This window comes from Podarcis liolepis, assembly GCF_965112155.1.
Source record: "Podarcis liolepis genome assembly, chromosome: 13".
Lineage (NCBI taxonomy): Eukaryota > Metazoa > Chordata > Lepidosauria > Squamata > Lacertidae > Podarcis > Podarcis liolepis.
This window is the reverse complement of record NC_139573.1, coordinates 4,676,946-4,694,118: the sequence shown is the minus strand read 5'-3', so window position 1 is coordinate 4,694,118 and position 17,173 is coordinate 4,676,946. Positions and strand designations below refer to the sequence as shown.

At 51.4% G+C, this 17,173-nt stretch overlaps 1 protein-coding gene across 1 annotated transcript; it reads left to right on the top strand.

Moving 5' to 3' along the window:
- Positions 1-10,332: 10,332 nt before the first annotated feature.
- Positions 10,333-13,334, top strand: LOC310691911 (T-complex protein 1 subunit theta-like). The gene is made up of 2 exons (XM_083472177.1): positions 10,333-10,529; positions 11,620-13,334. The coding sequence occupies exon 2, from the start codon at positions 11,623-11,625 to the stop codon at positions 13,276-13,278; it is 1,656 nt and encodes a 551-aa protein (XP_083328303.1). The 5' UTR covers positions 10,333-10,529; positions 11,620-11,622; the 3' UTR covers positions 13,279-13,334.
- The last annotated feature ends 3,839 nt before the right edge of the window (positions 13,335-17,173 follow it).

Here is a 17,173-nt window from a genome sequence, read left to right as displayed (position 1 = left end):
AAGCCTCCATTGTCCCTGACCATTGGCCATGATGGCTGCCGAGGATGATGGGAGTTGGAGTCCAACAATATTTGAAGGGCGCTACATCAAACATGAAACTCACACACACAAGCAAAGGATCATCTTTGAGGAATGCTGCCAGTTGTGGAAGCTGGACTCTTGGCTAGCACCATTACCGTCAAGATTGCTAACACTGTTAGCCGATATTCTACTTAAAAGTTCTCAGGGTAGTGCACAAAGCCAAACACAAATAGCAATCTGACATTTTAACAAGACCACAATACAATAAAAGACGTAAAGTCGATAAAAATGCTATAAAACAGCTGGGCAAGATTGCAGCAGGACTGAAAGCGGCAATTCTTCCAAGCTACAAACTCGCAGCCACTTACACTCATCTAGAGTGGCCACTTATGCACGGCCCCAAAGAGGAAATGCATCACTGAAAAAAGAAGGCAGAAGAGGATACAGATTTGCAGATATGCTAATTGCTGTTTCTAGAATATGCAAATTTAGAAATAATCACTATAATTTAAATACAGATGCATCTCGCCGTAATAGGGAAGACGGTGACCAGGTGAGCTGTGCGCTTGCTGAGGCTGTCGTGAGCCGTGTTATGCAAAGTGGCATCACATAGCCTGGTCATGGATGGGAGGCAATCAACACTAATGAGCAATTAAGTTTGCACTTTGTCTAAACTCTGAAGCCACGCAAGGGATCCACCTTGAGGAATGGTAGCTAGAGGTGGAAGCCATGTGAATCAGAGGCCTCGTTCACACTTCCTTTTGCGCTGCGCTTTGCAGACATGGGTCTGCACTACTTTAAGGCTCCATGTCTTGAGCAGTTTCTTCGCCCCAGCGTTTTCCCTGGGAAAACGTATGTTTTCCTGCGGAATTAGACAAACGGTAATCCGGTATTCCACAACGACGTGGGTTTTCCCAAGGAAAGCGCTGGGACGAAAAAGAAACTGCTCAGACACAGAGGTTTAAAGTGCAAGCCAGTGCCTGCAAAGGGCAGCGCAAAAGGGAGTCCGATGTGCCTGAGAGATAAGGAGACTGAGAGGAGGCAGAACAGTCTGGGCTTTGGACTACAGTGGAGTTGCAGGGTTCATCTGGACTTAAACCTACTCTTTAACACTGAAAGAGAGCATGTCCACACTTTGTCTTGCCTCACTGTTCTTTAGCATTTGCCCCAATTTAGAGCTGAAGAGCGTGTTTTCCCTGGAAAAGGAGTTGAGCAAGGGGGAAACTGCTCGGCGTCATGGTTTCTAGGCACAAGACAGGCGTAAGTGTGGATGAGCCCAGAGCAAATGTCAGTTGGGTTTCCTGCCAATTGGCATTTGCTCCGTATTCAGTGCAAAACAGCAGGTTTATCAGGGGTAATTTGGTGGGGGAAATAGAAAACTGCTCAGATCCTTGCCTAGAAAACATGGGACAAGCAATAAACTGCTCAGACCCGTGTTTTCTAGGCACGGGACGAGCAGAAGTGTGTTTAGAGAAAAGGTAAAAGTGTGTATCTGAAGAAGTGTGCATGCACACAAAAGCTTATACCAAGAACAAACTTGGTCTCTAAGGTGCTACTGGGATGCGGGTGGCGCTGTGGGTTAAACCACAGAGCCTAGGACTTGCCAATCAGAAGGTTGGCAGTTCGAATCCCCGCGATGGGGTCAGCTCCCGTTGCTCGGTTCCTGCTCCTGCCAACCTAGCAGTTCGAAAGCACGTCAAAGTGCAAGTAGATAAATAGGTACCGCTCCAGCAGGAAGGTAAACGGCATTTCCATGAGCTGCTCTGGTTCGCCAGAAGCGGCTTAGTCCTGCTGACCACGTGACCCGGAAGCTGTACGCCAGCTCCCTCGGCCAGTAAAGCGAGATGAGCGCCGCAACCCCAGAGTCGGCCACGACTGGACCTAATGGTCAGGGGTCCCTTTACTTTTACCTTAAGGTGCTACTGGATAATTTTTTTGTTTTCTTATATATTTTGACTGTATCAGACCTACACGGCTACCTACCTGATGATAGAATGGTGACTGGCATGGAGAAAGTGGATAGAGAGAAGTTTTCCTCCCTCTCTTGTAACACTAGAACTCATCGTCGTGGGATGAAGCTAAAATGTTGGAAGATTCAGGACAGAAGAAAGAAAGTCCTTCACACAGCACATAGTCAAAATATGAACCTTGCTCCTGCAGGAGGCAGCGATGGCCACACAATTTAATGATGCCCTAAACACCTCACTGTTTAGAGGAAACCCCAAAACACAGGAATTAAACCTATGCATACCACAACCTATACGGCCCTTTGTTGGCAAGGTGATGTCTCTGCTTTTTAAGATGCTGTCTAGGTTTGTCATTGCTTTTCTCCCAAGAAGCAGGCGTCTTTTAATTTCATGGCTGCTGTCACCATCTGCAGTGATCACGGAGCCCAAGAAAGTAAAATCTCTCACTGCCTCCATTTCTTCCCCTATGGTTTCCCCAGTAGTGATGTATGGAAGTGAGAGCTGGACCATAAAGAAGGCTGATCGCCGAAGAATGGATGCTTTTGAATTCTGGTGCTGGAGGAGACTCTTGAGAGTCCCATGGACTGCAAGAAGATCCAACCTCTCCATTCTGAAGGAAATCAGCCCTGAGTGCTCACTGGAAGGACAGATCCTGAAGCTGAGGCTCCAAGACTTTGGCCACCTCATGAGAAGAGAAGACTCCCTGGAAAAGACCCTGATGTTGGGAAAGATGGAGGGCACAAGGAGAAGGGGACGACAGAGGACGAGATGGTTGGACAGTGTTCTCAAAGCGACCAGCATGAGTTTGACCAAACTGCGGGAGGCAGTGGAAGACAGGAGTGCCTGGCGTGCTCTGGTCCAGGGGGTCACGAAGAGGCGGACACGACTAAACAACAACAGCAACATACCACAACCTTCCCAACCTGTAAAGCAGACTCATTTTCTCCACCTAGTTTTGTATTATGGCTGGTTACCTGTGAGAAAATGCTTCATATAGTCCATCCCCTGAGGCAGTGTGCACTTCCTGTCCCGTTCCTCCCCGCCAGCGCCCCCCACCTCCAGCTTTCTTGAAATTGACACTTCTGCTCACTGATGAGACTGCATTTCCCTTCCTTTCCCCATGGTACCCTTTGTTGCCAACTCACGTCCATCAAAGGCGCACCACCGCCTGAGCAGCTTGTGGCGGCAACCGGAAGATAGGGACTTAATAACAGGGCTCGCTGGGAGCCTGCTGATAATCCAAGACCAGTGGCAGCTCCCGGGCCGATAAGACCTTGCAAAACATCCAGCTAATCTACCTTCCTGGCAGCGGACTGAGGATGCTATGCTACCTGGGAGTCACGGGTGATGCTAATAATGAGACTCCAAATGGATTCTCCTTCTTCCAGGCAGAGGTGGGGGGGGGGGAGTTGGAGAGCAACAGAAGAGGCCTCACACACACTGGCAAGGCTGAGCCCCTTCACCCCAAAACAGCTGAAGGCAGTCAGCGTCCCCAAGGCGTCCGCTTCTGTCTTTCAAAGCTCCGGGGGGGGGGGGAATCAAAACATTTACCGGTATAGGATGCATTGCAGGTTTATTGCCTCCAACTTGTGCTTTTGCTTAGGGCCGGGGGAGGTCTCTGGCTCTGTGCGAAGGCCTGCATAGCTTACGGCAGGCAGGTTTTCCTTACTTCACTCCATTTTGCTTTGTTTTGTTTTGTTTGCCTTGTTTATTACTCACGCTTTACCTCAAGGTCCCAGGGTGGGTTACAGCATCAAAGGCAGGGGTAAAGGGACCCCTGACCATTAGGTCCAGTCGTGGCCGACTCTGGGGTTGCGGCGCTCATCTCGCTTTATTGGCCAAGGGAGCCGGCGTACAGCTTCTGGGTCATGTGGCCAGCAGGACAAAGCCGCTTCTGGCGAACCAGAGCAGCGCACGGAAACACCGTTTACCTTCCCGCCGGAGCAGTACCTGTTTATCTACTTGCACTTTGACGTGCTTTCGAACTGCTAGGTTGGCAGGAGCAGGGACCGAGCAACGGGAGCTCACCCCGTCGTGGGGATTCGAACCGCCGACCTTCTGATCGGCAAGCCCTAGGCTCTGTGGTTTAACCCACGGCGCCACCCGTGTCAAAACGCAGCATCAAAAGCCATTTAAAACAACTTACAACCATAAAAATAGGGAGGTTCCTACAAACATACCCCTCAAATAACAAAAGCAAAGGTGAAGAGGGGGACTTTGAGCATTCTCCTAAAGCTGTGTAATGAAGGTGCCAAGCGCACCCCTGTGGGGAGGGAGTTCAAGAGCTTAGAGGCCACCACAGATAAGGCCCTTTCCCAGGTCAGCACCCGCCTCTCTGAGCCTCTAAGGGCAGAGCTACTACCAAAAGGACCCCCTATGTCAATCTCAGCACCAGAGAGGGTCTGTAGGGCTGGAGGTGTCTTTTAAGCTGATGGGGGCCTAGGTCACCTGTTCTCATTTTTCTCATGGGGTATGTCACCTACTCTCACAGTAATGAACATGGCCCTCCATCCAACTTCTACACAACTTGCATTTCTGAATTCTGAGATGGGTGGAAAGAGCCATTGATTCCTGGAGAGCCACCGCTGCCAGTCAGTGTAGACAGCTAATGGATCCCAATGGCCTAAGATGGTATAAGGCAGTTTCATGTAACAAATAGAGAACTAGCTACCCATTCCTTGCATGTTGCTCTCCTGTCCACCCACCTTGCAATTTCTCTTATAAAAACTCTTTGCCCCCCTCCTGCCTCCCAGCTGTTAGGTGCTGGCAACACAACTGTGCGATACATTTAAAGCAGCGTCATGGCACTTTCAACAGTCCTGGCTTCCCCAAAATAATCCCGGGAGCTGTCGTTTTTTAAGGCGCTGCTCAGAGAACCCTCCCAGGGCTACAATCCCAGAGTCCCTTGGCAAGAGAAATTGACCGTTAAACCACTCCAGGAATTGCGGTTCTCTGATGGGAGTGGGGCCCCATAATAACACTCAGGACTCCTAACAAACCGTCATTCCCAAGATTATTTGGAGGAAGTCATGACTGTTGTAGTAGTACAGTAGTACTTTAAATGTACAGTGCAAGTGGAGCCTAGGTCTCTAGACTGGAAGCTGGAAACATGGGGTGCCCCATTCAGCTCTTTCTTAGCAGCCTGACTAGAGGGGGTTGCTTTGCCCCTGGCTGCAAGATCGGGCTAGCGGTTGCCCATTCTAGTCGCCAGATGTTATGTACTGAAGTTCTCACCCTGGGCCAGCAGGGGGATACTGTAGATAGTTTTCACTCTGGTCCACATATGCAAATAAGGGATTGAAAGTGACGTTCAGTGATTGGATAGTTACAGAAAATGGTTACTGTTGCATTCTAGTGGAGCTCTATATAAGCAGGCTGGCTGAACCCTTCAGTTCAGTTCTGGCCTGTGAATAAACAAGAGCTGTTTGAAGAATTGCTGTGTCATCTGATATGTTCACCCACAACTTAACACCAGAGGCTGCCCATTCTAAGATAGGTTGGAGAAATCCTTCTGGACAATCCTTCCTTCACCACCCCTTCAACATTTGGGGAACTCCAAAGCAAGACTCACTCAAAACAAGCCTACTGTGAATGCTGCAAAAATCTCATTTTTATTTTATTTTTAGGTAAGCCCAAAAAGCCACATCTCCATTCATTTAGCATCATTTCTCCTGCGCCCAGCCCTGGGAGAGAACACCTCTTTGCAGGCCCAAATCAGTCTTCTCCACAGTCCAAGCAATTTCTCGAGGGCCAAAATCACTATTGATCGGGATCCCCTGGGAGCAGAAATCTTCCTCCTGTCTTGCTCTCACTCACCCAACACATACACAGCAGCTTTTTAAAATTATTTTGAAATTCACTGCCCAAATATTTCTGGCAAAGGCATTATGTGAAAGAGGGAGAGCTACAGGAGGGCTGAGGGAGCAGGGGGACGACCGACCGACTGGGACGGAGGAAACCAGAGCGATTAGGAATGCACCAGGGCAACATCTGGAAAGGAAGCAAGGGCATAAAAGAGAAGGCAAAGGTGGCATGGCCCTGGTGGCGCCTTCTAGGAGAGAGGGCCCAGGGTCAGGGGGTCAGATTTCGGGGGCCAGAGCTGCGGCAAGAATTTAAAAAAGCCAGGCCCATGGAGCAGGGGGAAGAACCCTCAGCTGGCGGGGGGGGCAGTTGGGATTCCTGTGCCAAGGCCAGTGGCGTAGCATGGGGGGTGCAGGGGGGGCCGGCTGCACCGGGCGCAACATCTGGGGGTTAGGGGGCGCAAATCCACGGGTTAGGGGGCGCAAATCCACGGGTTAGGGGGCGCAAATTACTTGCCTTGCCCTGGGTGCTGACAACCCACGCTACGCCACTGGCCAAGGCTAAATCTGAGGCCACGGTTTCCGTCTAAGCAGGAAGTCTGAAGCTGTGGCTTTTAAGATGCACAGCCCAAGCTTAACCCCAGAAGAATCATAGAATCATAGAGTTGGAAGGGACCATGAGGATTCAATGCGCATGTAACCCCCCCCCCCAAAAAAAAGGACTCATGGGTGTTAAGTTGTGGGTGAACATATCAGACGACACAGCGATTCTCCAAACAGCTCTTGTTTATTCACAGGGCAGAACAGAACTGAACTGAAGGGTTCAGCCAGCCTGCTTATATAGAGCTCCAGTACAACGCAGCAGTAACCATTTTCTGTAACTATCCAATCACTGAACGTCACTTTCGATCCCTTATTTGCATATGTGGACCTGAACTATCTAAAGTATCCCCCTGCTGGCCCAGGGTGAGATCTTCAGTACATCACAATGGGAACTGTAGTTCCCCCCTTGCAGAGCAAACTGCAGCTCCTGGGATTCTTTTGGGGGAAGCTGTGTGCTTTAAATGTGCATTGGGTGTGCCCTGAAGGCGTTCAGCCCTCCCCTCAACGCCACCGCAGAACGAAAACAATGGTGCCAAGTTTTCCCAGAGACTTCGGATGGAGGCACAGGTTAATTCTGTGTCCAGGGCAGCTGTCTACCAGCTCCACCTTGTACGCAGGCTAAGACCCTCCCTGCCCGCAGACTGTCTTGCCAGAGTGCTGCATGCTCTAGTTATCTCCCGCTTGGACTACTGCAACGCACTCTACATGGGGCTACCTTTGAAGGTGACCCGGAAACTGCAATTAATCCAGAATGCGGCAGCTAGACTGGTGACTGGGAGTGGCCGCCGGGACCACATAACACCGGTTCTGAGAGATCTGCATTGGCTCCCAGTACGTTTCTGAGCACAATTCAAAGTGTTGGTGCTGACCTTTAAAGCCCTAAATGGCCTTGGTCCAGTATACCTGAAGGAGCGTCTCCATCCCCATTGTTCAGCCCGGACACTGAGATCCAGCACCGAGGGCCTTCTGGCAGTTCCCTCATTGCGAGAAGTAAGGTTACAGGGAACCAGGCAGAGGGCCTTCTCAGTAGTGGCGCCTGCCCTGTGGAACGCCCTCCCAGCAGATGTCAAAGCAATAAACAACTATTTTACTTTTAAAAGTCATCTGAAGGCAGCCCTCTTTAGGGAAGTTTTTAATGTTTGAAGCTGTGTTGTTTTTAATATTCAGTTGGAAGCCGCCCAGAGTGGCTGGGGAAACCCAGCCAGATGGGCGGGGTATAAATAATAAATTATTATTATTATTATTATTATTATTATTATTATTATTATTATTATTCCTTGCCGTCCAAAACCCCCTGCGTTACCAGAAGCCGACTCGCTCTTCCAGCGCAGGGAACACAGGCTGTTAGTTTAGGCGTGCCCAGAAATTTCTCCTTGGACGCTAAAGTCGGTCCGGCTGTCTTGTTGCTACCCAAACAGTCCAGCTGCCGGCTGAGAAATTCACGTGGCCTAGATAAATGAAGGGATGTTTTTTTTAAAAAAAAACAACAACAACCAAAGTCATTAAAGTCTTCACAATGAGGGGCATCATTAGGTAAATTGCCCAGTGATGACTTTCTAAGTACCCCATTACAAGCGGGTGGGAGAATGCCACCCTCTGACAAAATGCCAGGGCACAGCATGTTCTGAGGCCTGTTTGGCGCACCCATCTGGCTCACCTCAGAGCAGTGGGAATGTTCAGAGCAACCAGTGCCACCCAGTTGCCCTTGCAGGGTAACATCAGGACCCCAGCGGTGTCTTTGTTCAAATCCGTTTGGCTGGATTTTGGACAGATGGCTTGAAAAACAGTTATGAGAAGGAGGCTGAAATATACTCAGAGTCAAGAGTGGATTTCATGCTCTTTATTCAGTTCATAGTGGTGAGGAGGAATGAAAGTTTCCCGAAAGTATCTGCTTTATATACATTATTTACACAATGGGCTGCACGTGATTGGCTAATTCCGGAATTCTCCTGTAGGCCAATCAGGTTGTGGATTCACGTCTATCTGGAGCTGGATTGGGTGGCTCCTGCCGACCAATCATACTGCTGCGTTGTTCTAGGACCAATCAGACTGCTGCATTCTGAATCCTATTGTTCCAGGACCAATCAGTCTGCTACATTCTGAATCCTATTGTTCTAGGACCAATCAGACTGCTGCAGTTTGGATCCTATTCAACTCAGTACATAACAGAGGCCATCCCAAACTACGCCTGCCCCACGGCGGAATCAGCACAGTCCCAGAGTTTCGCCATCACACAAGCAGAGCATCTAATCCAAAATGGCACCAATTCCTGGGGTGGCTCCATTATTTTCCTTATGGCTCCCCCAAAAAACACAATACGGTAGTAACTCTCTCCTTCTCGAACCCTGCCCTAAACCCTCAAAACAGCACCTTCCCCACATTTTGTTAAAGACTAGGGACGTGAGAGATCAGCCAGCCCCAACTGGCTAATTCTTCCAGCTGCAAATCCATTTAGACAAATTCACAGAGGAGAGGGCTGTCGATGGCCGCTAGCCACAATGGCTCGGCTCTGCCTCTGTGGCTGAAGGCCGCGATGTTTCTGGGTACCAGCTGCATACCCTCCAACATTTCTCTGATGAAAATAGGGACGTAAAAAGGAAAAGCAGGACATTCCGGGATCAAATCAGAAACCAGGACGGCTTCTGTAAATCCGGGGCTGTCCCTGGAAAATAGGGACACATGGAGGGTCAGCCGTTGCTGGAGGGAGAGAGAGCTGTTGAGCTCGGATTCTGCTTGCGGGTTTCCCGAAAGAGGCATCTAGTTGGCCACTGTGAGACCGCCTATGGCCAGGGGCCTGATCCAGCTGCCTTATTTTTACATTCTTACAAGAGGCAATGACAAGCCACAGTCCATTCAACAGGTTTTCCATAGGAGTGTGTCGTAATGGATTGCACCCTACGTCATTAGTGAAAGGTTTTCTTTTTCCCCCTTTTATGAAATACATCTTTGATTTTCAAAAATTAGAAACATACAACAAAGCCAATTTCCGAATCCAAATATCAAGATTACTCTGAATTTCCTGACTCCCCCCCCCCTTCCATGGGTCCTATTGAGCCTATTTTCAATTGCATATCAATACTTCTCCATTTTTTAAAATCTTTCTAAATTATCCCTCGATTCTGCTAAATTACAAGTGTGTTTAAAACCCTGCCAATGTTTTAACCTGCTTACAATGATTTTGTATATAAATTATGAACTTTTCCCATTCTTTTTTGAAGTTCTTGTCTTCTTGGTTCCTAAGCTCCCCAGTTAATTTTGCCATTTCGGCATAGTCTGTCAACTTGATTTGCCATTCTTCTCAGGGCTGTCTCTTCCTTCCATCTCTGGGCTAGTAGCATCCATGCGGATCTTGTTGCATACATGAACAGTCTTTTCTGGTCCTTTGGGATCTCGGTACCTATAATTCCTAATAGAAAAAGCTTTTGGGTTTTTTTAAAACAAAGGTTATTTTAAACATTTTTTTCATTTCGTTACATATCATTTCCCAGAATTTTTTTATTACTTTACAGGTCCACCACATATGATAAAAGGTTTTTTCCCCTTTTTTTCTGGCTCAGGTGCAAAAATGTCTTGGGACAACTCTGAAGCCTGTGACATCCATACAGTGGTACCTCGGGTTACAGACACTTCAGGTTACAGACTCTGCTAACCCAGAAATAGTACTTCGGGTTAAGAACTTTGCTTCAGGATGAGAACAGAAATTGTGCTCCAGCGGCGCGGCGGCAGCGGGAGGCCCCATTAGCTAAAGTGGTGCTTCAGGTTAAGAACAATTTCAGGTTAAGAACGGACCTCCAGAACGAATTAAGTTCTTAACCCGAGGTTCCACTATAGATACGAGCGCCTTTGCACCTTTACGTCTCGTCCAGTGGCAGTCTACCCCAGCAGAGGCATGCTTTGTGCGTCAGAAGCTAGGCTGGCAGTCGGCAGGAACAGTGCACAAGGAGGGTTACTTTGTGCCTGGGTCGCCGCATGGCCTCACAGGAAGGTGCTCTGTGCCCGCTGGAATGTGCCACTGTGACATCACCCCCCTCGACCTCCCACCCCGGAAGCAGCCGTTAAACGGCTGATTCTGCCAGCCGAGTCCTGGCACCTCGGAGCTCCCTGGCAATCTCCAGACGTCTCTTCTCGTCTTCCTCCAGTAGGTTGCCACTTGATGCACGGGCAGAAGGTTGTAGGGGCAAGTGAAGGGGTGTGGTTTTCAGGCTGTCTAAAGCCCCAAGTCTTTAGAGAGAAGTGGGGAGGAATTAACCACCGGCAATCTATTTTCCTTTAAGGGAAAGCAGCCCACAGGGTTAAACTTGAGGCTTGACACAGCCATATTCTTAGCAATTTTGGACACCTGGTATAAGACCCACACATCTTAATCTGTATCGTGGCACCTGTGGAAAGTGTGCTTTTGCCAAAAATTAAGCAGTCAGGTCCCTGCCCGCAAGGGACCTACAATACGACAAATAACCCAAAGGAACAGAGGAAGGGGAAGGGAATGTAGGCAGCCATAAACAAGGACGAATCTGCAAGTATTACATTGAAACTGGCACCAGATTTAGGATGGTTCCCCCACGCAGGGCGCCGAGCCGATGGGGTGCAAAATTGAAAAGATCCATAACTGAGGAGATCCATTTGGGGGCGCCCAATTTTGGCTTCGCACAGGGTGCCACAGAACCAAAGTCCACGCCTGGCAACACAGATGCGTTTTATTAAAACCTTCCATCGGGTTAGATTTCAAGGCAGTCTGTATAAACAGTCACAAAAAGAAAGCAGCAGGTAAAGCCTTAGAGCTAAGTGATAATATACATTCTTAGGCTCCGTGGAAAAGGTGGGTTTTGAGGCAGGGTGTGAAGGGGAAAAGAGGGGACATTGCACAGGGTTCCTGGGAGCCATAACAGGGGCAGGGGGGAGAAATTCGATCCACTTCGCATTAAAAAGGCAAATTTACTTTGTTCGCATTTCCCAAAACGACACACGAACCAAGACACAAGCCGTCCTTCGCAACGTGCCCTTCTTGGATTTTACCGTGCCTTTTTCCAGCCACATAATGCATTCAAAAATTCATACGCTAGGGCAAAGTATCCATATACGGTGGGACCTTGGTTCTCAGACTTAATCCATTCTGGAAGTCCATTCTAAAAGCAAAGCGTTCCAAAACCAAGGGGCTGGGGATGGTGCTTTCCCGCTGCCAGGTGGACTTTCCAAACACTGAAGCCCACCCTGTGCCTCTCCCTCCACAGGTGATGGCTGCCCACGTACCCCAAGCCCCCGGGCTGCCCCAGATGCTCAAGGCGGGCATGAAGTACTTCAGCGGCCTGCAGGAAACCCTCTTCAGCAACCTCACAGCCTGCAAGGCCTTGGTGCGCTCCTTGCGCACCTGCTACGGCCCCCTGGGACGCAACAAGCTGGTGGTCAACCACCTCGGCAAGAACTTCCACACCTCCCATGCCGCCACCATCCTCCGGGAGCTGGAGCTGGAGAACCCGGTGGCCTGCCTTCTTCGCACCGCGGCCGAGACGCAGGACGTGGAGACGGGGGACGGGACCAATTTCGTCATCCTCCTGGCCGGGGCGCTCTTGGAGAACGCCGAAAAGCTCCTGCACTCAGGGCTGCCGGTGGTCCACATCCGGGCCGGCTATGAGATGGCCTGCAAGGAGGTCCTACGCTTGCTCCCCGGCCTGTCCTGCTACGTCCTGAAGAACCCGCGCGACGTCGAAGAGGTACTGTGGGTCCTGCAGGCCGCCGTGGGCAGCAAGGTCTTCGGCCACCAGAAAGCCTTGGCCAGGCTGGTGGCCAAGGCATGCATCCTGGTGCTGCCGCCGGATCGCGCGGCCTTCAACGCGGACCTCATCCGCGTCTGCAAGATCCTCGGTGGCGGGGTGTCCGACTCCAGCGTGGTGGAAGGGGTGGTCGTCTGCGCGGAGGCCGAAGGCATCGTCCGGCGTGTGGAGAGGGCCCGCATCGCGGCCTACTCCTGCTGCTTCGGCCCGTCCGGTTTCGAGGCGAAGAGCACCGTCGTCTTCAACAGCGCGTCGGACATCAAGCTCTTCAGCAAAAGCGAAGAGAACATCATCGAGCAGCGGATTCTGGACCTGGCCAGAGCCGGCGTCACCGTGGTGGTGGTCGGGGGCAAGGTACACGAGTTGGCACTCTTCTACGCCAACCGGTACCGGCTGATGGTCGTCCGGCTGCGCTCCCGGATGGAGCTACAGCACCTCTGCAAGGCGGTGGGGGCCACTCTGCTGCTGTCTGTGACCCCGCCAGCGCCCGAGGAGCTGGGCCACTGCCGCCGCGTCTACATGAGCGAGATTGGCAGCACCAGCGTGGTCGTCTTCAGCCAAGATGGCATCGCTTGCCCTGTGGTCACCATCATGCTCAGAGGGGCCACCACGGAGATGTTAGACTGTGTGGAGGAGGCCATCCACGATGGCATCAACGTCTACAAGGTCTTGGGCAGCGACGCCCGGCTGCTCCCTGGCGCCGGGGCCACCGAGATGGCGCTGTCGGTGCGGCTCAGTACCTTAGGGATGTACTTCCCCGGATCCGAGCAGTACGGCATCTTGGAGTTCTCCCAGGCCCTGAAGACCCTCCCGGCTACCCTGGCGGAAAACGCAGGCCTGCCGGTCAACGAGGTGATGGCCAAGATTGAGGTGCAGCACCAGCTGGGCACCCAGAACACGGGCCTCAGGCTGGCGAGCGAGGAGGCGGGCACCATTGATGCCGCCAAGGAAGGGCTGTTCGACCCGTTCTTGGTGAAGTACCGAGGCATCATGCTTGCGACCCAGACGGCCGTCACGCTGCTGGGGGTAAGCGAGGTCATGATGGCCAAGAAGAGTGGTGGGCCCAAGCCTAGAGGGGAGAACCCTAACTGGGACCAAGAACCAGACGCGTTGGATTGACGTCTTGGATACTAGCCAATGTCACCTTATCAATAAAGTACAATGGCCATGGTTAACTGGGTCTCACTCACTCACTCACTCACTCACTCTCTCTCTCTCTCACACACACACACCCCTCTGGGGTTGCCTATCTGGTTAAGTGGGCAAGAGAAACATTGCTGTCCTATTTGCCAAGAATACGCTTTTCACGGACTCATGAAACTTTTGCATCGGAAGAGACCTCATGGGTCATCTGGTCCAACCCCCTGCAACAGCAGGTCATCACAGCTGATTTTCTTTCCCGTTGAACAAAAATGCTAAATATGGATGCTGGGCGAAGGGAGCCCAAATTCTGTTCCATATACAGTGGTACCTCTGGTTACATACCTAATTCGTTCCAGAGGTCCGTTCTGAACCTGAAAGTGTTCTTAACCTGAAGCACCACTTTAGCTAATGGGGCTTCCTGCTGCTTCTGCGCCACCGCTGCACGATTTCTGTTCTCATCCTGAAGCAAAGTTCTTAACCCGAGGTACTATTTCTGGGTTAGCGGAGTCTGTAACCTGAAGTGTATGTAACCTGAAGCATATGTAACCCAAGGTACCACTGTATTGTGCAAATTAGCTGAGATCAGCGTGTCGTTATGGGGAGGAGATAAGACTAAGCCAGAGCACTGACGTTCAGCCCATTAGTTGCACAATACCCTGGCTGCTACATGCCCTGGTTGGACAGAGAACTCGGGAGAAAAGTGAGACCAGAATGCTTGGTGCAGAGCTAGAGGTTTCGGACTACAACTCCCATCAAGCCGTGCTGCCTAGGGCTGATGGGAGTTGTAGGCCAGAACCTCTGCTTGGGCACCAGGTTCCAGCTGGGAGGATGGAGAGGAAGTTATTCCTGATTGGCTTTTGGCATTTGCACCTCTCACCTCATCCTCAAAACAAAAAGGGAAGAGGAAGTGGTTGAGCTTCACAAATGACCATGTCAGGATTTGAACCTGGCTCCCCCTGTCCAGCCCATGACAAAAGAAAAGAAAAACACAATCTATAAGTCGCTTGTAATCCGCAGGTCTCTAAGGAACTTGCATTAAAGAAAAATATAGGCCCACGCATAATAGCATAGCAGGAAAAGCGGGGATAATATAATACATTAACATTTCATACAGAATACAACTTACGGGAAAACAAAAGCAGCAAACCAGACCCATAAACAGTAGCAAACAACATTAGCAGTATTCAAACACCCAGTAATTAGCAGATAAACAAAACCTCACCCTTCCCTTCACATCGAACCAACAATCTGCCCCACTTAATCTCCCACCCCAGATTTAGGGCTGTGCGGGTGGTTTCCCTGCACAGGGCAACAAGAGTGGGTGGGGTATAGATAATATATTATTATTATTATTATTATTATTATTATTATTATTATTATTATTATGGTGAGGTGGCATGAAATTATAATAATATAATAAAACCTATATTTATATGAGTAGCTACTGAGAAGTTCCATTAGAAAGCAGCTGCACCAAAAGGAATTACAGTGGTACCTCGGGTTACATACGCTTCAGGTTACATACGCTTCAGGTTACAGACTCCGCTAATCCAAAAATAGAGCTTCAGGTTAAAAACTTTGCTTCAGGATGAGAACAGTTTCAGGTTAAGAACGGACCTCCGGAACGAATTAAGTACTTAACCTGAGGTACCACTGTATTGTAAAAATAAGAAATATTGGGGTGGGTTTCATCCTTGCTCAGGACGCCGTTATTACCTAAGTCCATCCCCGCACTCAGAAATCTGGTGTTAGGCCAGCTACTGCAAATCTGCCTTGGGTACGTCCAATGTCATCCACCCAGAGATGGTCTGGCATTTCTCCTCCCGTCTTCAGTGGGGAGCAGTAGCAAAGCAGGGAGATGGCAGCAAAAGTTTCAGAGCACGGGGCAAATATCTGCTGCGGCCGAGAAGGGATAACAGACTGAGCCACGGGCACTGAGTCCCGGAAGCCGCCGTGCTCAGCCTAAAGCGAGGCCAGGTTTAAGGAGTCTGGGATCAGGGCAAAGTCGCCAGAACTTCATGGAAGCAACAAAGCTGTCCCAACAGGTCGGCACACCCACCTACCAAACTTTTAAATGTGGGGCGAGGCATGCTCACTCACGAGACTGCAGGGCATTTAGATGCTCACTGTCACAGGGAGGATGCATCTGTGGCCAGCGAGGGAAGCACTGCCAGGTCCCGGGGAATAAGCCATTGATTTCCACCCCTCCAGCAGTGGGCCTATGCTCCTTTCCCCGGGGGGAGAAGAACAGAGAGGGGAGTCCTGCTTCCCTCTGTCAGGGCAGCCAAGTCCCGGGAAGAGGCCTCTGTTCTCCAGTCTCAGCCTCTTCTCTCCCCCCCCCCAACCGCCACGTCTCACTTCTGTTTCCCCTCCTTGTCAATCAGCCAGCGTCCCACACCTGAGCCTGGCGATGCCTTGGGACTCAGGACACCAGCAGTGGGCAGGGCTGAAGCCATCGGTGGGCATAACAGCATCAGAACTGGATCAAGCCAATGGACCACTCTGTCCCAGGAGTGAAGGAAGGGGGGCGTTGGGGGCGGTCCGCCCCGGGTGTCATCGCTGAGGGGGGTGACATTCAGTGCCGCCTGTCTGCGACTCCCAAGCCTACCCCGAGCCGGGGGGGGGAGGGCAGAGCTGCGACGCCTTGCCCCCTTCCCCCTTCGTTTTGACAGTTCAGGGGAGGCTCGGGAGTCACGGGAGAGCAGCACATCGTCCCCACCCCCCCAGGATGGTTCCGGGGGGGGGGGGGGAGCCTCCAGTGAACTGTCTGTGCTGGGCCCGGGGGTAACCTGAGTAACGCGGTCCCAGGTCTGGTCCCAAATACAAGGGTTCTGCAAGGAGTCAGTCCGACAGGGCCAAGGCAGGACACGAGGCAGGGAACCAGGCAAGGACAGGTACAGGATCACAGGCAGGTTCTGGCAAACAGCAACATTGCTCCCGCAACCTGGGGCAGGGTCCAGCAGCCTTTTATCTCTGTCGGGGTAATGGCCGGTCCTGATCCCCCGGCGACTCACCTCCCTGTTTCGCCCGAAGGCAAACACTCCTCCTGCAAGTACTCAGGTCTCTCCTTCTCTGAGACCTTCGTCTCTGCAGCTTGGGAGACGTCGGTGGGTTACTAGACCCAGAGGCCACCTTAGCCCCTCCTGTCCCAACCGGTAGTGGAGCAGCTGTAAGTGATGGCCCAGCTGAAGGCAACGAGGTCATCCCCGCATCTGGAGCCAGGGCAGGCTCAGGCCCCTGACTCAGCCCAGCTGGTGTTTGTTGCAGGGGAACCTGTGCAGACCGGGGCTCTTCAGGATCAGGCCCCAGACTAGGTTCAGATGCTGCCTGGGGCAAAGGATCCAGTGCGGACTGAGACGCCTCTGGCTCCGAGTCCGAGTCCCAGGCCATCACACTGTCAAAAGGAAGAGGGAAGGAAGGAAGGCTGCTGGCAAAGCGGCGAGGCTCCACACACACACACACACACACACACACACACACACACACCTACCTGCCCAGGAAGCAGCCTGCCATGGGAGGCTCACCCCATGGCCCCGCCTCTGCCCTGCCCAGCAATCCCATTCTCCCAGCAATGCCCCAGGGGGAAGTGCTAAAGCAGGGTCTGAGCACAAGCGTCCTCGGCTCTCCTGCGGCCTCCCACAATTGGTATCCCTAAGCTTGGCTGCCTCTGAGTGTGGCAGCAGGGCACAGCCAACGTGGCTGGCAGCCATGAACAGCCCTCTCCTCCAGGAGTTTGTCTAATATGCTTTTAAAGGTGTCCAAGTTGGTAGCCGGCACTGCTTCCTGTGGGAGGGAGTTCCGCGTCCTTTTCCAGAGCCAAACCAGGAAGTCTCCCTAGCTTGAATGTGTATTTACAGTCTTAAGAACATAA